Source organism: Dunckerocampus dactyliophorus, chromosome 3 (genome assembly GCF_027744805.1).
Source record: "Dunckerocampus dactyliophorus isolate RoL2022-P2 chromosome 3, RoL_Ddac_1.1, whole genome shotgun sequence".
Lineage (NCBI taxonomy): Eukaryota > Metazoa > Chordata > Actinopteri > Syngnathiformes > Syngnathidae > Dunckerocampus > Dunckerocampus dactyliophorus.
This window is the reverse complement of record NC_072821.1, coordinates 22,209,129-22,233,187: the sequence shown is the minus strand read 5'-3', so window position 1 is coordinate 22,233,187 and position 24,059 is coordinate 22,209,129. Positions and strand designations below refer to the sequence as shown.

General features: G+C 41.2%; 1 protein-coding gene across 3 annotated transcripts in view; it reads right to left on the bottom strand.

The window, feature by feature from the left end:
- The window catches only part of prmt3 (protein arginine methyltransferase 3), a 91,264-nt gene that overhangs the window by 25,639 nt on the left and 41,566 nt on the right, over positions 1-24,059 (bottom strand). For all 3 annotated transcript variants that reach the window (XM_054770110.1, XM_054770112.1, XM_054770111.1), the window contains exons 12-13: positions 5,792-5,979; positions 2,855-2,941 (exon numbers count right to left, since the gene is read on the bottom strand). In XM_054770110.1, the coding sequence (XP_054626085.1) occupies positions 2,855-2,941; positions 5,792-5,979 (275 nt within the window). The remainder of the gene's footprint in view (positions 1-2,854; positions 2,942-5,791; positions 5,980-24,059) is intronic.

Here is a 24,059-nt window from a genome sequence, read left to right as displayed (position 1 = left end):
GTTCAGGTGAGGTAGGTGGTGGGAGGAAAAAATAGCTGCTAGCATCTCACCAAATAGGCTCATAAACCATTGCACACGCTTTTGTGTTTTCAGCTGACCTCCACCAAGGAGACAACTTAATTCATGTGTTGCAATCATTTGTGCAGTTCACCCATACAGTAACTTGTAACTTCAAATTGGTCTCAGAAGACAGTATGTAATTATTTAAAAACATTTGCTTACCTATACAAATTGTTGAACTATAGCCTAACATTTAATTGGATATGGTTTTGTCAAAAGATAAATTCAGTGTCAAATCCCTGGATGTTGTTTAGCAAGTAGTATAAATCAGTGGTCCCCAACCTTTTTTGACCCACGGACCGGCTTGTGTTCCCACAAATCTCCCGCGGGAGGGGGTGGTGGGTTTGTACATTATAGCGATCTAATTTATCTTATTTATTATGTACTGTATTGTGTAAAACTAAGACAAAATGAATGCCGACCCACCATCCACCAGTTCAAGCCTGGAGTTTTTCCACAGAGATTATTACATTGCTGTTTGACGTGTCTGGTAAAAGCAGTGCGCTAGCATGAATTAACTTGAGACAAATGTGCACATTAGCACTCAATAAGTCATCAAAACTTACCTTTATGCATTCCCACGTAGTATCAGCATTTGAGACCAAATATGAGGTGAAAGAAAAATGGTAAAAATACAGTAGTAGTCTATCTGTGCGGCATGAGACTAAGTTAGCAGTTAGTTAGTACCAAACAACCCACAGCCCGGTACCGGGCCGCAGCCCGGCGGTTGGGGATCAATTTGCATACACAACATACCAGTACACTGACGGAGGTGGGTACACCCCAAAGACATGACACCCCACACTCAGAAAAACAATCTGGTGTATGCTGTCGAGTGCAGTGAGGAATGTGCCAATTTTTACACTGGGGAAACCAAGCATCCACCGAGCAGGCGCAACACAGACGGGCTAACTCTTCAGGTCAAGACTCTGTGTCAAGACTCTACCTGCACCTCAAAGAGAATGGGCACTCTTTTGAGGACAAAAATGTACACATTCTGGACAGAGAAGAAGGATGGTTTAAAAGAGGTGTAAGGGAAGCCATCTACGTTAAGGTTGAGAAGCCATCTCTGAACGACATCCCCTTTCTCCCACATACAATGTCGTTTCATCCCTTCCTAAAAGACTCAGTCATTTAGCTTCTAAACAAAAACAAGGCACAGCCACCTTGGTTTCACATGGGTCCATGACCATCATTACATTTGAATTGGATGCTAACGAAAGTGATACCATCCAAACGACCATCGTTGGCGGGCAGAGGCCCCACTCCATTGTATTCTAACGATTTGACACCACTAAAGAGCCAAATAATTCCTGTCTGGACGTGCCCTCCTCCTTTAGAGAATAAATAGATTGGATCTTGCACCAGGCTCTCAAACTAGAGCTGTCCTATCTAGTCTGACTGGTGTGTGTCCCACCTAGTCTTTGCACATGAACTGATGAAGCCTGCTCGGATGAGAGGGGAAAAGTCTTCTAAAACAAACTGAACAGTCCAGTTGCGATCGAATGCCGTGAGAATACAATGACCTGGATGAATGAGAATATTTGCAGGCTTAAAAATTTAGCTTTTTTCTTTGATTAGCCAAACTGTTTGCATGAGGAATGCATGCATGCAAAGATACACAGAATATTAATTTTAATTTGTCCAGCTCTTTACGAAACCAAATAAAAGATTTGTTGTAATGCAAAATACACTTAACAAAAAACACAACAACAATTGTTTGCTACAAATTATGGGAGATCACAAAAGCTGATCACCTGTGGCTCGTACTATTGCACCCTGCAGTGATCCCTGCGTGCAGTGTATCCGCCTTCCTTCACACTGTGCAGGCGTGTCAAAACAAAAACAAACATGCCTCCCATGTGGAACTTGATATATGACACTGCCAACACATGCCACAAAAAATATCTTGAATATCTTAAATATCTTGACTCATGGATGACCGGTATCGGAATCGCCAGCATAAAACTTGTGATCAGAGCATCAGCATTCAATACATGTCCTTCTAAATCAGGTGTGAGCAAACTTTTTGACTCACTGGCCACATTGGGTTAAAAATGCTGATTTAACACCCAATTGCAACAATCCACCTGGACTTATTTGTCTGATTATAGCTGCAAAGGTGTTATACAATCGGCTGTCTGTACTTGTGTCCTGTTTTTCAGGACCACTATAACCATCTGGAGGTTGCTTTACATTACTGCATGCTAAAAATGTTATGACAGACCACCTCGAAAAACGGAATAGAATTAAACAGGTTTTTACTTTTTCCTGTCGGTACTTGGTTACTTCCCAGACAAAGAACACAGCAAAAAAAGCAACAAACAAGGCGAAAAACAAAACTAAATGGTAAAAAAAACCAGCCTTATATCACTTTTCTGCAGAACTTTGTCACAGAAATCTTGCTTCTGTAACCATCTCCGTCACATGGGCTCCAGCTGCTCTGTACACCACCCCCACCCACTCTGCTGTCTATCAAAGCCTCGTCTTCCTGGAGTTGCTGTGACGCAGTCCTTATGATTATGTAATGAGCTGCACATCACTAAAAAGCGCAGTCTCTCTCTTCAGAAACCATTAGAATAATTTGAATAGTTCAAGACTGACAGTAACTTAAAAATAGCATTGCAAATCCTATTGCCGGCGACAACCAGTTGTCCTCGCCAACAACACAGGGTTTGTGTTTTATATGTTAACTCATAAATGAAAACTTTTGGATAAAAAAAACATCACTGTAGACGCCTCAGTGTGTCTCTAAATTATACTGATGTTCATATTTGTACAGTATGTGCTTTACCGTGCAGTCTGTGGTGTTTGTAATCTTCAAGCAGAAGTCAGATGCAAACTCCAACTCTGACAGGCACACTTTGTTGCAGTCAATTCTCTGTTGAGTGTAAAAATGAAATATTACAACAGTGACTCCATTAATATACAGTATTGTCATCCAAAATATGAAACTTGGAAAAACATCAGGTCATAAGCTTTTCTTTGCTTGATAACATACTTTTTAAATTGCAGGAATCCCTATCAATTCACACAAAATTTGTTCAAGTTTGAATAATCTGTGTTTCTGGCCACTGATTGTACAATAACAATACAATCGTTACAGCAGTAGCTCAGATCTAGAAATGTGGCAACATTACTGGTTTAAGATGCAATGGGGCACAGTTTGCGCTTGGATAGTGCTGTTCTCAATGGCCACTTGGCTATAATGAAATAATTACTATCAGACAGACAATGATAATGAGTTAATATAAACTCAGAACATGGAACATATTGCACACAACTTGATCTGTGCAGCTTGCAATGATTTAAGTTTCCTCAATTTGCCCTCATTGTTCTTGCTAAGAAAAGAAAAAAAATCACGTTTGCAGGAAAGTATAATTCCATGAGAGGGCTCTCAATTTTACGGAGTAGCAGTCAGCCTTAATAGAATGTTATTAGATTGTATCAATGAGAGCCAATGGATGCGAGTCCATGTAATTTGTGGAGAGGGGCTGTCTATTTGTCACTGGAGGGGAGAAACTATTGATTAGAGGATTCAAATTCCATTATATCAACTTCACCCCTCATTCATCACATCCACACATGGGTGGAAGACATGCTACTTAGCAAACAGGCCAACTGGAGCTGAAACGCACAATGGTATGAGAAATTAGAAAATAGTGCACTGCAACGCTAAAAGACATTAGAGGAGGTAACTGCGTTTAGACGTGGAACTTGTTTGACTTTCTTTAATGTCAGCGCTTTCCCATCAGCTCGGTGAAATGTGCTGTATTCACAGCGGGCTCAAAGTAATGACAATTCTTTAAGAGGAAGTTAAAAGAAAACTGCACTTTTTTGGAATTTTGCCTATTATCCACAATCCTTATGTGAAACATGAACACACATATCCTTCCCTTTTCTGTGCTACTTAATGGGACACACCTATTCTGCCTTTAAAGACCTCTTAAAAAAAAAAAACCCTCCAAAAACGCCAACAATGCCCATTTACATAACGTGACCTGCATATTAATCAAGCTACAGCGACATTGTTATCGTAGGAGAGCTACTTTTCTGGGGTAGTGACACAGCGCCTGGCTCACAAAACCTCGCGCCACTGCGAGTAGTGATGTGCGATCCGACTGATTTATTTTCGGATTCAATACGGAGTAAAATTCAGACCAGCGATACAGATACTTTGTGCAAATACACCTAACGTGTTGGGTAAATTATAAAAAGTAGTGTATTTCAAATCATAGCATAGCCCATTAAATAAATATGAGACATCAGGCGAATTTATTCATCCATTTTAAACAACTGCATATCATTTAGACAGTAGGTTCACAAAGTGGGGTACGCGTGCTCCCAGGGGTACACCAATAGTAATGGGGGTACGTGAATAAAAATATACAACAATTATCGCCTAACGCTCACAATTACGAGTGCGCCTGAACACTTCACGGTGCAAGGAGAATGGAGCAGAAAGTAGACGCAGCAGGGTTTCCCCTACGATTTTCTGAAGCTGTGGTGGTGGGCTGCACGGGACTGCTGCTGTTGTGTCGTGCCACTACTTTTTTTTGTTTTTATTATGACAAATAATTTTTATGACTTATTAACTTATTTAACGTGTCTCCAACTTGCAGCACTATTAAAATTACTTTGACAGAAAGAAAGTGAGCTATTTGTGTTTTATGTGACTGCCAACATTTAAATAGTACTTTATTTACAAAGGACATCTCCACTCATTGTGCTCATTTGTCATTAAAAACAGGTGTTATGTTTGAAGTGAGGTGAGATCCACCTCAGCGGCATTGCCCCTTGCACATGCGTGATTCATGGCTGCGTAGAGCTCCACTATGCTCTGTGTGCCACAGGAGCTGACAGTGCACTGACGTCTTGTGACTGCTTTGGGGCGGGGCAGACCTCTCAGCAGCACCTGCTGCTGTTCAGTGAGAACAGAAACTGCAGATAAATACATGCTTTCACTTTTAAGTCCCAAAATAACAGAACACTCTCCAACGACGGCAGAAAAATGTTGCTTGGGTTGTCGCTAGTGGCTTTTGAGAAAATATGTTGCCAAGAGGGTTTGGAATATCGGCAGATTTAGCGGCAAAGTCGCCAAGTTGCCAACACTACCCAGGAAGGAAGCTCATCATTCATCATATCATGAAAGTACCTGGTACTACATGGCCACAGAATGTATATAAAACGTTGGGGTTTTTTTGGAGGTGATTTAATAGAGGGCTCTATAGGCGGACTAGGTGAATCCCATTACACGCATTGTTAGCTGCCTCATGCTAGCAGTTTTTCTCTGTTCAGAGTGCACAGAAAACAGACAGAAATGTGTGTTCATGTCTCATAAGGATTGTGGATGATGGGCAAAATTCCCCCCAAAAAGTGCAGTTCTCCTTTAAGCGCAGAGTAGATAAAATGGAAAGCTTGTACTTTTTTTAATGCAATTTATTCTTGCCTCATGGCATCTAATTTCAAATAAACTTGTTATGCCCATTTACAAAAATATGCAATCCAGATAATTATTAGTTAAAAAGTTCATCAAAGATGTAGTGATGGAAAAAAAAAAAAAATTCTTGATTCCACCCCCTGCAACTATTTTTTTGTTGAATCCCAAATGTGGATCATGGTTTCCACCCATTGGCCTGGGAATGTTTTGTATCCCTTTTTAAAATCATTGTTTTCAAATGAAATTCTATCTATTAAGACCATTACACTTTTAGATGACTACAGTGTATACCTGTATGACTGAAGGCTCAGAGATGAGCGTGTCTGCATTCACCACTTCTACCACAGCCTCTGGCACCACGGCCTTCTTCATGCATGCCATGTTGAATCCGTACACATCATCCCAGAATGCAATGCGTTCTTGGTGCTTCTGTTTATCTCCAACTGCTGCCAAGCTGATGTTACAAAGGTCTGGGAAGACTGGGGAAACAAGGGAAGTGAAGGGACAGCAAATTCAAAGACATGTTTGAACTTGGATTTTCTTGTAATTTACACAAGTTCAAAACTCTACAGACTTAAATATGCTCACCATCTGGAGAAATGTTTGATGGTCATACAGGAAAGATGGCACTATTTGGTCACAATGCAAAGAAGTGTGGTTGCAGGAGTCAATGTGAGGCTTTCAAACCTAAGAACACTGTAGCAACTGCCAAGAATGGAGGTTCTAGAATCATTCTCTGAAGCTGATTGGTTACCAATGGTGCTCGTGCACTGCATATAGTAGATGGAAAAATAAAGACTGCCACCGCATTTTTCAAATTCACCTCAAATACATAGCTATACACCTGAAAATTGGAGGCACGTTTGTGCTCCAACAGGACAATGATCCCAAAACAGTTTTGGACATGGATAAAGCAAGCATAACAGTCAATGTCGATTGTAGACCACTGGCAACAAAGGTGAGTGCATCCCGAGTGAAAATATCCAAAATAATCCAATTGGAAAGTTTCCCTTCCTGGTGTCCTGTGACTTGTTAGTGTTACAAGGTGTCAGGTTTGAATAAAAACTGTGGTTTAATAGGACAGGTTCCACTCAGAACAGGCTTTGCCACGGTCGACCAAAGACGCTGAGTGCACATTTTCAGTGTCATATCCAGATGGTGTGTTTGGAAAACAAAAAATGTATTTGCAGGGCTGTCAAAGTTAACACATTAATAATGAGAGGAAATTCCCTTTAACCCCACTATTTTTTTTGACACACGATTAATATGCACACGTCTTGTTTGACCCTGTTTGATTTTTCTGTATGCCGCCCTTGGTGGAAAAAGTTTGAGCATCCTTGCCCAAAGAAAAGGCATGTTTCATGTCGCCTAAATGTAAGCTATCCAAAGCACTCAATACGTTTCATTACAGAATGCCTTAAAGTCCTGTGGGCGTGGTGCTTTCCATCAATTTCCTGAAGCAAAAGTAATGACTGAATCTATCACCTAATCAAAACATGTCCTGGTTTTTGTCCTACTTACAAACTTTATACTGTAAACGTTGTTAAATCTTGGCATTACATCACAATGTCTATTTATAGAGAAGCAGTTAAATCTTTAAGATGTATAAAACATGACTTTTAATGTGTTTTCACATCTGAATATTAAGATACATTGGAATGGTTACCCTGCTGGATGATGAGGTTGGGGCTTCGATGTTGGCAACCCTACTGTGAACCACCATTAGCCAAGTCAAGGGCCTAGGGCCAAAACACTTACACAAAAAAGGTTTTACTGTTACATTATCAAAATAACATGTACTGGATGAATCTAAATGAAAACAGCCTTGCTTGTGGGGATATGTTGATTTGAGCCAACATCAATCAGCATTATCATTCATGGCAATGCATCAGATGATTGAAAAGCCAGTATACCATTAAAACTTGTACATTAAAGCCAAATAACAAGTACACATCCTACAAGAGGCAAAAGGAGAGATATAGCCTATGTGACATTACAGTATTTCACAGCTACAGCGGATACCCACAGAGTCATGATTCAGTATTCTCATCCCCACAAATTTACAGATTTTTGGTTAAAAAAAAAAATGTTCATCTTATTTCTCCAAAATTAGGATTTTCTTTTTGCAGAAATTCACATTCACCCTCAGTCGGTAAAAAAAAAACAACTCCCGCATCTCCTATACTTCAGAGCTACTACTAATCGTTTAAATATGTAATTCTGAAAATGCTATAACTAAGATAGTCCATCATAAGGGCAAAAAAAAAAGTTCAGGAAGCAACCAAAACATGCCAAGAAGCCATCATTCTCTGCATTTGCTAACCCTGTTGCTGTCGTTGCATATACTTGATTGAGCAACATCAATCACAGTTTATTCTATCACCAAATGTAAGACATTTTTGGATTTGGAACTATTCAAAAAACACCATAAATATACCACCAAGACTGCAAAGCCTCTTATGATGAATGGAAACAAAAAGGAAATGTAAGATAAAAGCGGAGACGTACCTGGATCCAGGAGAATCCACACAGGGATCCACGCTCTATAATGACTCAATGGGTAATATCCAGCAATTTCACAAGTGACCCTAGGTCAACCTTACGTATGATAACGTACGTAGCGCCACAGACATACACGTCATATCCGCTGACGTAATTAAACAGAAATACGGATATATTAAATATGCCGTACATATAAAATATAAAACAAAACATAAAATGTTATTAGCTCTGCTTTTAATACAGTCAGCCCCCACAAACTCACAAATAAGCTCCTCACACTTGGCCTGTCTCCCTCCCTCTGTAACTGGGTGTTTAACTTTCTCACAGGCAGACCCCAGTCAGTCAGAGTCCACAATCGCACATCCAGCTCAAGAATTGTGAGCACTGGGACCCCACAGGGGTGTGTGCTGAGTCCACTCCTCTACACACTCTTCACCTACGATTGCGTGGCCTCCCAGAACAACACCAGCATCATTAAATTTGCGGATGACACTACAGTCATCGGACTGATCACTGGTGGTGTTGAAACATCATACAGAAGAGAGGTAGAGGACCTCATAGCTTGGTGTCGTGATAACAATCTCCTTCTCAATACAGATAAGACTAAAGAGATGATCATCGACCCAAGAACAAGGGAAAAGGAGCCGCATAGACCCCTGTTTATTGGTGAGACTGAGGTGGAGAGGGTGAAAACCTTCAAGTTCCTTGGCACACACATCAGCGAGGACCTCACCTGGTCTCACAACACCCAACAAATTATGAAGAAGTCCCAAAGGAGACTGTACTTCCTGAGAAGACTGAGGAAATTTGGCATGCCCACCACAATCCTGAGTTGCTTCTACAGATGCACTATCGAAAGTGTCCTTACCGCCTCCATCACTGTTTGGTACGGTAACTGTACAACACGTGATAGGAAGGCACTCCAGCGGGTGATCAAGACCTCACAGAACATTGTTGGGGCAGCCCTCCCCTCACTGCAAGACATTTATAAATCTAGAGTCCTACGCAGAACACACAACCTCATCAAGGACAGCACACATCCACAACACTCATTATTCACACTCCTACCGTCAGGCAGACGCTACAGGAGTTTGAAGTCCAGGACCACAAGGCTGGCAAACAGCTTTTACCCACAGGCCATCAGGCTCCTCAACGAAGCACTCGCACACGCCGCACGCAACACACGCACACACTCATAGCACTTTATTTATTTATTTGCATTATTTACTTGTATTAATGTCTCTTCTGTTGTTGTTGCTTAATTTATTGGTATATATGTTTATGTGTGTATGTTTCTTATGTTCTTATTCTTTCTTGTGTTTTCTTTCTTTTCTTGGGAGAATGAACAGGATAAGATTTTCATTGCATGGTATAACTGCTGTTTTACTATGCACATGACAATAAAACTCTCTTGAATCTCTTGAAAATGCTGCGTTGCTCTCTTGGAGATGAATGAAGTATCAATCCATGTCAATTTCACAAGTGACCCTATGTAAACGTTATGCAATTTACGTAGACAAACAGGCGTACACTCATAACCGCTGATGTTCTTCCTCTTCTTGTTTATGGCGGATCGCAACTAATGTTTAGGTGCATACCGCCACCCACTGTAGCGGAATGTAGACGCGTTGTGCACATTTGCAGTGAACCCAGTAGTGATTACTTCCATGATACAAAACACACACAGAAATGTATTTGAGGATAAGCAGCATAGAAGATAGATGGATGGATGGAAGGCAAAGGATTTGGCTGTCAAGACAAGGAAACATGGCTGCTTTGTGTAGGACTACTGCCATGGAAGGACACAGCTCACCAAAAGAGAGAGAGACGATGTTTTAACGGAATTAGGACGCTGTTCAATTCTGACACGGATTCAGTAAGCGTTGGATTGTTCACCCAGTAATAGGGAATGTGAGCTGGGATTGGACTGTCGTGAGACAGGTTAGTTTCACCCTATTGATGACGTGTTCTCTTGTATGAAGTTGAAAAAAATCTGTGTAATGTCTTTCGGTGCACTAAATATCTCATTTTACATGTTCCTATATTTCTGAGGCATAATGTTTGAGTGTAGTTTCTTTCATGTTGTTTGTAAAATGAACCCGTGAGTCAGACTGTTACATTGAATAACGGCCTCCTGCAATTTCCAATGCGTTGACAAGCTCTTCGTGAGTTTATTCAAAGCTTATGATTAGCTCCTGTCAAATAAAGAGCTCACAGACTCGTGCGCGCCCCAATATGCCACTTTACGACGTGGATATGTGCGGCTGATACACCCGTGCGGCTTATATAAGAATAAATCAGGTTTTTCCTCTAAATTTAGTGGGTGCGGTTTATATACCACAAATTACGGTACAACAGTCAAGCAGGGTGGATTATGTAGATGCGACTTGGAGAAAACTCCAAGATAGCTGGGATGACCTAGCAGCCTGCAAAGCCGTGTACCACCAGTACAATGACCAATTTTTTAAAAATTCAATATCCAAATATGATTTGGAGATTGTGGCTGGTGTCGTGCATGAGTAATCTGTTTGTGAAGTTTGACAGGAAGGAGTACTGAATATTGGATGAATGCTGCGATGTTCGTGTTTTAAGAACATTTGATTGTTTTTAGCAAATTAACTTCTGAATGGTCAGTGTTTGCTTGTAATTACAATTGTTACTCAAAACGCTGTTTAGTTGTAAAATGTGGTCTGGGCTCTGGAACATTTTTTTTTTTTATCTGATGTGTTTGTTGGACATTCCACTGTATTTGAATTTTGACAAAATGCCTGTGTAAAAAATCCTCTGGTGATTGGAGTGTTATTATACAGTATAAATAGTTTAGATGCCTAAATGTGTGTTTTTATTCTTGCAAGCCATCAAATGTATTTTCTGTGGCCCTCCAAAGGGGGTTATAAAGAGTTTTATAGAAAGAAAAAAATAAATTACCAAAAAAAAAGCAACAACCTTGGCTCCAGGCTTCAATCTACAAAAGACTAAAGCTTTCTATCATTTTCAAAACATCTCTCTTTCCATGGGTATGTTCTATTTATTTTGCCAGACATATGGGTTGCTACTCGGTCTCACACAACCTTCAATGGATCGGTACATAAATTGTGAGAATGGATGGTGACAGCTCAGTGATGGGCATCTCATGGCCTCATTATTAGCCAATGCCTGCTCGTGACCATGTGAGTGTCACCATACCTAATGATGGTGTTTGCACACTTCCATACAAAGAAACATCACTTCATTTTACTTATTACTGAAGCTAGAGAGTAGTCATGCATGCCAGGTCGGAGGTGTTGCTGATTTGACAGAATTTAGACATGCTTGGCTAAGAGAAATGGAGACAAAAAGTTGAACGCTCGAAAGAGGGGTTACTACAGTGTGAATGGAGAGGGAGGGAAGATGAAGAGAAAGGGGGCACACGGGTGTCCCCAGATTCATGGCTTTGACATCTGCGTCCTTCTCGACTCGCTGCTCTCAACCCGTTTGTCATGCCCCCCCTGCACATGCTCTCTCGATCCCCCTCATTGGTCGGCTGTGAAAAAGTAGATTGTGTGGGAGGGTTTGTGGGGCAAAACCAGATCCCTTTTCCCAGGACACTGTGCTGCGCAAGGCATGCTGTATAAAATCCTTACATTTAAGGATGAAGGGGAAATCAACTCGGTGGGGGAAATGGGGAATTTGCTGCAACCAGTTTCGAATATAGCTTACACACTATTATAGAAGTAACACTGATGGGAGGGGTCTTGCACTAAACTAAAAGACAGACATTTATGAAACTGAGGAATTGTGCATTACTAAATGAAAGGCCAAAGCTCAACATACTAAAGCTTAGCTTAAGCTCTTTATATTGTCTGTTCATATAAAGTGACATTGTACAGTTACAGTGTATACAGTTACGGTGGAGCATTCACAGCCCAGCAAATACACAGATTTTTAGCCACATTTTGGGGTTTTTTTCCCCCATTTTTTGTTCCCCAAAAATAGGACATTTTCTACTGAAAACACATCATTCACCCTCGGTCGGTAATAAGTAATAAATATGTGATAATACAAGTAAAATGTGCAGCTGATCATGTTTGTTCGTCAAGCGTTGAGATGTTGCACTTTGTTCGGCGGTCCATGTCCGCACCATCGTTGTGTGATGCGACTGTCTAAACCGTGACTCTGATTCCATCTGTTCATTGATCATTTACATTATCATTCATTAGTGTTGAGCACCTATACATCTTATACTTTAACTGTGTGAAGTAAGCGTGATAGGCGTATTTAGGGCTAAAAGGGCCCGACATGACTCATCAACTCTGTTTAAATATGTTATACAGCGGTGTGAAAAAGCGTTTGCCTCCTTCCTGATTTCTTCATTTTTTTGCATGTTTGTCACACTTAAATGTTTCAGATAATCAAACACAACAACATCCAAAGAACTGCAGGCCTCACTTGCCTCAGTTAAGGTCAGTGTTCATGACTCCACCATAAGAAAGACACTGGACAAAAACGGCCTGCATGGCAGAGTTCCAAGACGAAAACCACTGCTGAACAAAAAGAACATTAAGGCTGGTCTCAATTTTGCCAGAAAACATCTTGATGATCCCAAAGACCTTTGGGAAAGTACTTGGTCTGGCGAGACAACTTTTTGGAAGATGTGTGTCCCATTCAAGTAACGCAGCATTTCAGAAAAAGAACATCATACCAATAGTACAATACGGCGGTGGTAGTGTGATCGTCCGGGGCTGTTGTTGGAGATGAAATTCTCCACAACCTCCTAAAAGTCAAAGGACCACTTTGGAAAATTAATCAAGTCAATTTCACCTCCTCCTTGCGTGTTTTTTAATCTCCAGTTATGAGAAGGAAGAAAGACTCTCACGACTAATTAGATATTTTCCAAATGTATTGAAGAATTAGTCAGACATAATAATTGAAAAATAAATCAGACAGGATACTTTCCACAGTCTACTGGTACCTAAACCCCGTTTGATTTCACATGTACCCATTTTCTGGGTGAAAATGAAAGAGAGTCCCCCCCGATCGTCCCATAGTTATTTTTACACTTGTTTGCTCAGTCAACTGGCGCCAGTCCATCCAAAGATAACTTTCTCCTGAATTCCTTGACGAAGGTTGTGACGCCAGCAGATGATAACCGGCTCCTTTGCTGTCCCGCTAAGACTTACTGTAGTTGTTGACATAAACAAAACATACTTTTCCTCAGCCTATGTCAAGGTAGTTTTGTCTACATTCTGTCTGTTTAACCTTTGACACACTTAAACAGATCTTTACCTACTCCGCTAAATATTTAATAAAGCATTATTTATATACTTGTAATCATTCACTAAGTTATTAGACTAATTGATTAAACAGTTAAACCTATACTGTACTTATTTTAAGACACTCAAATATAATTCAATCAAACATCAAGGCAAACAGTTATTCTGGAATCTACTAGTAATAACGATTTACCCAGTCAGTAAATTTATTTTTTTCCTACACTGTTTTGCTGCTTCAGGACCTGGAAGACTTGCTGTGATAAATGGAACCATGAATTCTGCTGTCTACTAAAAAAATCTTGAAGGAGAATGTCCAGCCATCTGTTCGTGACCTCAAGTTGAAACCAACGAGGGTTCTGTAACAGGACAATGATCTAAAAGGGGTAAATGATCTAAAACACACCAGCAAGTCCACCTCTGAATGGCTGAAGGAAAACAAAATGAAGACTTTGGAGTGGCCAAGTCAAAGTCCTGACCTGAATCCGATTGAGATGCTGTGGTATGACCTTAAAAAGGGGCGCTTCATGCTGGAAAACCCTCCAATATGGCTGAATTACAACAATTCTGAAAAGATGAGTGGGCCAAAATTCCTCCACAGTGCTGAAAGATACTCATTACTAGTTATCACAAATGTTTCATTGCAGTTGTTGCTGCTAAGGGTGGCCCAACCAGTTACGGTATTTGGTTTTTGGGGGCAATCACTTTTTCACACAGGGCCATGTAGGTTTTGATTTTTTTTCTCCCTTAATGATAAAAAGTTTCATTTAAAAACTGCATTTTGTTTTCCATTGTGTTGTCGTTGACTAATGTCGTTGACTGACTTAAATTTGTTTGACGATCTGAAACATTTAAGTGTGACAAACATGCAAAAAAAAAATAAGAAATCAGGAACGGGGCAAACACTTTTTCACACCACTGTATATTGTTTGTAATTATGCTCTACATTGTTCGATTTTTGAAAGCGAATGGTATATTCACAAAAATTACATTTATAGTTCATGGCACCCGCCATGATGATCCAGCTCTCACAGTTCAGCCTCATTTTCGGAAGTGACGTCATCGGGGTGACACCTCTCAGCGAAAGCAGAGTAAACAAAGGCTTCTCGAACAATACAAGTACAGGGTTTCCACTACATGTAATTGTAACATGTAAAAGCTAGGATAATTCATAATGCAGCGTGTGGAGAACATACAAATCCTTTATTTCTAAAATCAAATATTAAAATTTGCTGATTTAGTCAATTTTCAAACAGCTAAAATTATGCATAAAGCAAACAGTAACCTGCTACCCAAAACTGTCATACAATACTTTTCTACAAGAGAGGACAAACATGATCTCTGGGAAAAACTAAACTTAAAACACTTATACGAGAGAACAATGCTAAAAACCCACAGCATTTCAGTATGTGGAATTAAATTATGGAACGGATTGAGTAAGGAACTCAAACAAAGCACCAAGATGAGCGATTTCAAGAAACAATACAAGCAGTTGATGTTTGCAAAATACAAGGCAGAAGAGTCTTGAACATATGTTATGTTTATTTGTATTTATTTATTTATTTGTAATATTTATTATTATATATGATTATTTATTTATTATGATTGTGGAAAAGCCTTGACAATTATATTACCATATTGTTACATCTCCTTATCACTTTTCTATGTATTAAAAAGATCACATATGAAATATAGGAAGTGAATAAATGTAATGCAACAGATTGTGAAACGCATGGGTGGTAGGATTAAATAAGCTTTGGTTCTTCCTACTCCTTTTGGACATATGGAACTGTGAATTGTATTATATTGTATGATGTATTCCATTGTATGCATGTTCAAATAAAACTAAACCATTACCATTACAATGCACCGGAATTGCCTGTCTGCCGTTTCGGCACTTGCTCATGTGTGACCATAAAAAAGTACGCGTCTTGTGTTGATGTTCACTTTGTTCCTTATTATTCCTTATACAGTATAAATGTGTAGTCAATTGACGACAGCTTGTCACATGCAAAGCCTATCTATGCAGCGTGTTCAATCTCATTAAACTTTCTGGCGTCTTGACCCATTTTGCACTGCCTCTCTGGCAGTACCTAGCTAGCTCGTTTTGTCCCACGGGCGAGCTAGAAGTGGTGATCACGTTCATGCTAATGTACTTTTCAAAGTGTCAATTAATCTTGCTCTCTTGTTATCATAATACTTGGTGGAGTGGAGATGTACTTCGTACTAGGCATGTGAATGATAAACTGATGCGACCGAATAAACAGTTTGAGGAGCGACTGACTCCAATTAGCCGATAAAGAATCGGCCACAAATTTTGGATTATTCGATTGAGGAGACATGCACCGGGTATGGTGATAGAAGCTATCGGTTGACAGTGTCTTATAAACTATGCATGGGCTGCCGGCAAAACGCGCCGGCCCCTAGCTAGCGCCGCACGTTAATTGCTAATGCCGGACGCTAATTGCTAGCGCCGGCCGTTAGCTGCTAGCGCCGCCCACTAGCTAACTAGCTAGTACTGGCCAGTCAGCCAGCTAGCTAAAACACAGAATGTCTTTGGATTAATTTCAAGGAGGGCACAAGCAGAATTCCCCAAGAGTTTGATTGTTCACCCACTAATGAGTGTGATCTAGGTTGAGAGTGTCGTGAAACAGGTTAGTTTTACCCTATTGATGTTGCAATAGTTATCATTGTTTGAGCAGTCAGACTAACAGAGGCGAGTATGGGAACTTTTCAGCTTTGTAACTTCATTAATTTGAAATGTTGAGCCCGGAGTGATGAAAACACTGTGCTCAGTCTGAAATGTTGTACGATTATCATTATGACATTTTGAGTATGGTATTGTTTACTTTTTCGAGCTAAAACAGCATTTTCATCATACTTCTATTTCTACTCGTCTGTGCTTGGAAGAGATGTGTCATTATTTAAGGGGCTTTGCACTATTTATTTATTTTGTATTATTAATTGGACAAAAGGTTCAGATTTGTGTTTTTCACTGTTATATTTTACATAGATGGAAGGATGGATGGATGCTTATTGTAATTGCAAACAGTATACAACCAGACTTAGTTTGGTGGCTCCGCTTCCATATCAAGCAACATTCAGACATGTTGAAACTTAAATGTTGCAAATCCAAATTTAACAGGCATAAATATATAGACATAAAATATAGAATGTCAAGTATTGATCCCATCACGAAGAAGGAAGTTTTCTTTTTTGGTCTGTGTCTAAACAATATACATTTGACATGTTTTTCTGTGCGTTACAGCATACTTGGGGATATGATGTGCTCTTTTACACAGAAAATACTGTAAGCATGCCACTTTCATACAATTGTCATCTTTATTTTATAATGTAAGATTAATGTCTACATCAACAAACATTAGCCGTAGAATTGATCGTTCTGTTTAAAAAAATAAATAAATAAATGTTTCTGGATCGTATCGGAACCCGTGTATCTAGATTTGAATCGAATCGTCTATCACAAAGAGATTTACATCCCTACTTAGTAGTATTAAGATATACCTTTTGGTGCAACCTGGACACATCAGTCACGTGCTTTTTTCGGGTCTTACATCCCTCACCCGGGTGACCCAGGCGGGAGTGATCACGTCCCGACTTGTGTCCAGGTAGTGCACTACGCCACGCAGCCCTCCTCAACCAGAGCAACCGTGAAGCCTTTTCAGCAGCTTTCATTATTTTTTTCACAGCCCTTTACCTGTGCAGCCCTTAGATTCCTGGGAGTCCGAGGACTCAATATAGAAACTGGCCTGCAAAGCCCCTTCAACCCACTTCAATGGTTTCACAGTGGGCTCTCCACCCTTTGCTCCAACAGTCAGAAACCTTTTCAGCACACTTGGCCTTCTTCCTCTCCATGGCTTCCTCTATCCGATCTTCCTAAGGGATCTTCCTTAGCTCCAGTAGCACCACCTGCTTGCTTTCCCTGGACATCAACACCATGTGCGGCCTGAGTGTTAGGAATCTCAACTGTTTGCCAAGGTCCACAAGCAGTTGCCAGTCCTTTGCTGTTGCCAGCAAACCACCCTGGGTGGTCTTCTTTGAGGGCTGGAGCTTCTCACCTGCTCAAACAAAGAAGATGGTACACTTGAGGAGATGTTAATTCCTGTGCAGATGGCGTCTGCTAATGCTCGCAGCACCTGGTCATGTCGTTCAAATGATCCCTTCCTCTGGCAGAGTTGGCAAGCAGGTGAGTCCACCAGGCACCAGGTGAACAGGTTGGCGAGGCTTGGGAGAACGTCACACACTGACTGGACCACAAACTTGAAGTGGTATGGCTGCATCTTCCAAATTTCTGGCCAAGTGATCTTACAGCCAGCAGCATACTCCCAAGCCCCGTTTGGACATGCCCACCATTCTGCTAAAGCAAGCTTCCTCCACTTCAGCACGTACCTCCTCCTGGATCAGCTTCCGCCTCTCCCTTCTACTGGCTTTACTATAGCTATGTTTTAAATTGCTACCCAGCCCGGCCTGCCCAGTAGCCACTGTGCCCACCAAGATACTGTGTCCAACCATGCCTCCACCCGTTCCACATCTTCCTGGTCGCGCCACTTCCATCCTGTTCTGACCTCCACATCTGCTGAGGCGACCTTTGGGGCAGTGGAATCTCTGTAGAGCAGGACTCCTCTGGCTCGGGTGACCTTCAACTCCTCTGCTAGACTGCTGAACGGAAGCTGCAGCTTGGTGTTATGCCCGAGGAGTGCAATGCTGCTTAAAATAAATGGCAGGCCGAGCCACCTGCGCAGGAACTGGCTACTTTTCCTTTCAAAGCCTTCCACAGTGGTGATCGGGACTTCATAGACTAGCAATGGCCAGAGGAGACGAGGCAGGATGCCATGCTGGTATATCCAGGCCTTAAACTTTCCAGGGAGCCCAGGCTTGTCCCCAGCCGAGACCCACTTTTCGAGGTCATCAGTGGTACTTGACGTGCAGGCTTTTCACTAGCTTTTCTGACACTAATAAGTTGCTCAAGCCCTTGGAGGAGCCGCCTGCAACCGGGCACTGATGTTGTGGATACAGTCAAATCGTCCATAAATGCTCTAATTGGGGGTTGCTGGGTTCCAGATCTGCACAATGGACCTCTGTACTCAACTTCCCCGACTTCACGAGCATATTCATAGCCAATGCAAAGAGGGACGCAGATATTGTGCATCCGGTAATGCCCTATGTAAATTGTCCATAGTTATGAATGTGAGTGTGAATGGTTATCTATATGTGCCGTGCAACTGGCTGGCGACCAGTCCAGGGTGTACCCCGCCTCTCGCCCAAAGTCAGGTAGGATAGGCTTCAACATTCCCCGGTGACCCTAATGAGGATAAACGGCATAGGAAATGGATGGATAGATGGATGCTCTATGCTGCTAGCATTCTCCTCTTTGGGAATCCACACACCCTCTGCGTATTTCCACTGCTGAGATAGTCCCTTTCCTCCAGATGCTTCTGTAGATCTTCCAAAGACGCTCCAAAAGCCTGGGGCAGTTCTTGAAGACCTTATATGGTACTCCACTGGGGCCTGGTGTTGAGTCTCTGGCACACTTGATGGCCTCTTTGACTTCCTTGAGGGAGGGTTCGTTGATGTTAAACAGGATGCTGGGTTCAGGTGGCGATATAAGAGTAGCCCAGTAGCCAAGATCTTGCTTTCTCATGCCGTCGCTATAGGTGAGGTAGCGACTTGATATCCTCCTCTAGACATATGAGTTGACCACTGCGTTTCTCTCCTAGCAATCTTTAGTGAACCCAAATGGATTGGCAATGAAGGCACTTCGCTTGCAGGCCCTCTCCTTTCCCTTCTTTTTGTGCCAATCAGCCCGCCGAAGAGTAGCTCGCCTGTCCTGCACCACAACTCAAAGCTCTGCAAGGGCCGCCCTGTCTTGCTCACCTGCTTTCTTATACTGGCTCTTACGTTTTTTTAGTTCTTGTCTGAGTTGGGTGATTTTTGCTTCACGCTGGTTTGGAACCGGTGCTGCAGTAGTCGTCTTGGTGGCACGTTGTTCCTTGATGCCAAACCTGCCTGAGGCGATGTTCATTATGAAGCTGCTCGTTGTCCTCAGCCTCTGGTCCACATTTCGCTTATATGTTCCTTCAGGGGGGGCGTATCAACATCAGCATCAAACTGACGCCACTCTGACTCTTTGTTGGCGGCGGGCCACAAAACCCGACGATGTTTTGATGCGTTGGGATATAGCTTGTGGTGCTTGGAGGGTCTGGGCGCTGTGGGGTCTGTCCGGGCCTAGCTCCTCGTCCGTCTCACCAGGTGCTGTATCATGTCCAGACACTGTCCCATTAACTTTCTCGTGCAGCCCATCTTGGTCTGGTGTATCTTCAGGCCTGTCGTGTTTTTGCAGACCTTTCCACATCTACAGAGTGCACTCAGTTTATTTCCATTGGTCGTTACCAGAATATCTGTCCGTTCAGGGTTCTCATCCTGCCCATCTTTGAAAGTAAAGTACAATTAAATGTTGGCAGTCACATAAAATAGTTCACCTCTACTTTGTTTGTCAAAGTAGCTTTAATAGTGCTGCTAGTTGTATACACCTGTGCTATGATAACCCTAGACTCTCAATTTATATTGTTTATAAATGACAGATTTCTATAACAAAATAACAAAAATATTTCAATTTTATTTTGTTAATTGTGTTATTTTGAATACATTACGGGCCGCACGGTGGTCTAGTGGTTAGATGTTGGCCACACAGTCACAGTCTGGAGATCGGGAAGACCTGGGCTCGATTCTCCCTTGGCCATTTCTGTGTGTAGTTTGCATGTTCTCCCCGTGCGTGCATGGGTTTTCCCTCCCACATTCCAAAAACATGCATGTTAGGTTAATTGGCGACTCTAAATTGTCCATTGGTATGAATGTAAGTGTGAATGGTTGTTTGTCTCTATGTGCCCTGCGATTGGCTGTCGCCCGAAGCCAGCTGGGATAGGCTCCAGCATGCCCCCGCAACCCGAATGAGGAGAAGCGGCATAGAAAATGGATTGATGGATGAATACATTACTGAACTATTCATTTCCCATGTAGTTTTACTCAAACAGGCATCAAATTAAATTTAGGTTTGTGTCAAATAGTAGAAAATGTACTTTTGTACTACTCACATCGTACTATTGAACGAGGGAACAAAAAGAGACTCAACATTTTAGACTCCCGCTTTAAGTACTCTGAGCAACTTTGCTAAATTTTCTCGGTTCATGTTTTGCTGGTTGTTGAAAAACGTTGAATAAGTTAATAAATAAATAAGTTATAAACATTGTTATTTGTCATAATTAAAAAAAGCTCGACACAGCGGTGGCAGTCCCATGCAGCCCACCACCACAGCTTCAGAAAATCCTAGCGGAAACCATGAGCAAACAATACATAATATATAACACGTTTAAGCAAAGTTGATGAATCTTGTCAGGGAGCCTTTAAACCTGGACTGTGTGTTTAGCATTTAGCTTGTTAGCGTCTGTCGCTAGCTAACAATGACAATTGAAGTTCTGGTTCTGGAGCTAAATCTAATCTAATCACTTTTATTATCAAATGTTGATCCGAATTAAGTGAACGTCAAGCTAGCAGGAGGGTTAAGAAGGCTAGGACATCGTATTAAAAATAGACATTGTTGGGTTTATTGATTACTCGCAGACTTTCACCATTCCCTGGCAGGCAAGGTATGTAACCCCTGCAAAGAGTGGGAAGCTACTGTATTTGACATCTACATTAGTGGCCACGCTTCTGGAAAATCTTTATTAGATTGTGAAGCAGCAAGGATTTTTGCTATAATCAATCAAATGTGTGTGTGGTCAGAAGTCATTGATGTTGAACAAGAGGGGGTATAGGTCACAATCTTCGAGGTTGAGGTCAGGTCCAGTCAAGTTCTTCAACCCAACCATGTCTTGCCTACCTCCAGCAGTGATGGTTGCAAATAGAATGTCAGGGTTAAAAGCTCTTGACAAGCCATATGGCCATCCTCTGACCTGCCATCTACTGCACTACTCAGTTCACAAATCTTTATATGTACTGTCATCCTGGCTTTCTAAATGTGCATGGTGCTTGCACGTGTGTGCATGCGTGCGTGCGTGAGACCTCCACCTCCTCATGTCTCAAGAAGTCAGTAAAAGTAGTGTAGTGGAACACTTTCCCAGTTGGGTCACATTTGAGATGAGCTTTAAACCGAATCAGGAAAGGATGACCAAAGAGATACAGAATACACACCAACACAAATGTTCTTTACGTACTGTACACTAAAACAAGGGTGATCAAGCTTAACCATATATAAGATTAAGAAGCAGTTGTGCAATGAGATGGTTGTAGATAGCAGCTTCAAGAGCAGTTCCGTCACAAGTCATAATTAATCATCTGGCGGTCCAGTTTTTCCTTCAGCAGATAGACCTTAGTGTAATGCCCAAAATAGTATGATAAAATGCTAGCACATAATTCAAGCACTAACACATTCATTTTATGTTCCTGCTCACTGGTTTCACATGTTATTAGACCAGCCATGAGTGGATGTACTGATGGCTGTTATACGAGGGTTCCGAGAGGATTAAAATGGCCCCCTTCAGCTGTTTGTTGCAACTCCATTTAGCTTCACCCTGATTAGTGGGTGGGACAATAATGTGTACAAGTCATGCACGAGTGCATTTCCACGAGTGTTGAGTGGCCTTTCTTGCTCAAATCTAGAATAAGCTGCTAGACAGTGGTGCCTTAGTTAATGTCCATTAATCCGTACCAGAAGGTCTGATGACTGACCAGAACGGACTCTAACCAAAGCAAATTTTCTCATAGAAAATAATGTAAATCCAATTAATCCGTTCCAGGCAGCCAAAAATGTTAACACAAAACACATTTTACAGACAAGAATTATAGTTTTACGTGCAGAAAACAATTACAAATTATAAATTAATGGACAACTGAACATTTAACACTTTTAATGAGGCTTGTTGGACAACCCCACAAAACCATCAATTAACAAAAGAACACAAAATAAACACATTCTGCTGCAACCACAATTTGCAAAAATGTAACAAATATATCAAACTAAATATCAGTGTTCTAGAACCAATAGACATGTTTGCCGTTTATTATAGAAAAAAAAAAAATTGCCCTAATTTTTTATGTCAACCGAAAAATGTGTTACCCGAACGGACGTTAAAAGGTATCAACTTAAATTCTGTGGAAATTTGGCAACAATTCGCTCTTCCTCCCTCGCGGCAATGGTGAAGTCACTTCTCAAACTACACACAGAGATACAACTTTCATCTTTATTATTCCGATTATGGATAAACTAACGCTGCGGTAAGGTGCCTATATCTATAACAAAAGTTATCCGTTCGCTTGTAGCAGCTAGTTATGTAGAAAAAAGTGAATTTTTGAGGGCTGTGCGTGTTATATATACACACACACACACACATATATATACATATACACAGTGTCCCTTCGCTCTACCGTGGTTCACCTTTCGCAGTATATTTTTTGGTGCTTTTTTGTTTTTTAAATTACAGTGTATGAACGCTGTTACCGGCCTGGCCGTTTAAGAACTATTGCATTGTGGGAAGTTCAGTGTCTCCTCTCGCTCATCTGTCTGCAGCGTCCATCGTTTTCTGTGTCCTGATTGGCTGTAAACCATTGTCAATCAATCTCCTTCGTGCCGCCCTGCTTGTCTCCTGTGTCATGGCTAGCTTGCTTGCTTGTAAATGAATCTTCGGTTTGAAGGACTGCAGCAATATGTTTTAACAAAGATACAAAAATGCTTGTACAGCGCAACGGTGCCAGGACGAAAAGACACGGTCACAGGAGGAAAAAAATACATGTGAGTGATTTAATTTCTTGGGTCCTACCTGTAGGTTGATCATTAAAATTCAAACATAAGTTTGAACTTCTTTGAGAGTGTTTAAACAAGAGAGAAATGTGCTAAAATGTTAATGCCCATCTGAGAAAAGTGTATGGTGATGGGTTTTACAGCCTAAAAGCATATATAATCATTGCAAAACAAATGAAGTTGGCTACTTCGCGGATTTCACTTATTGCTGTCTATTTTGGGAACCTATCACCCGCGTTTAAAGAGGGAACGCTCTATATGTTGACTTATAGGTTGCATGCTGAAAAATTGCATACACCCCGATATACAGACCTTTCCAAAAAATTAGAATGTCATGGAAAAGTTGTTTAATTTCCATAATTCCATTCAAAAAGTTAAACTTTCATAGATTATAGATTCAAGGCCCACAATTTAAACGATTTCAAGTATTTATTTGTTTATTTTTACATAATTTGGGCTTCCAGCTCATAAAACCCACGAAAACAGGAATTCCAAAAATTAGAATACTGTGAAGAAATCAGCCCAAATTTTGCAGGGCATGAATGTTTTAAACTGAGTGTCACACACTAATCATCTCCTAAACTCAAATCACCTGCACAGACTTCCCCAGGTGTCATTAAATTGCTTCAGTTTGGTTCAATTGTCTCAGTTGGGTTCAATATGGGGAAGACTGCAGACATGACAACTGGCCAGAAGACCATCATTGATACCCTCCATAGGATGGGTAAGCCACAAAAGTTCATAGCTAAGGGGGCTGGTTGTTCACAGAGTGCTGTGTCCAAGCATATCAATGGAAAGTTTAGAGGAAGGGCAAAATGTGGCAGGAGAAGATGCACCAGCAAAAGAGATGACCGTGGGCTTCAGTGGATTATCAAACAGGGAAGATTCAAGAATCTGGCAGAGATCCAGAAAGAGTGGAATGAGGCGGGAGTCACAGCTTCAAAAACCACCACATTCAGACGCATCCGGGAGATGGGCTACAACTGTCGGGTTC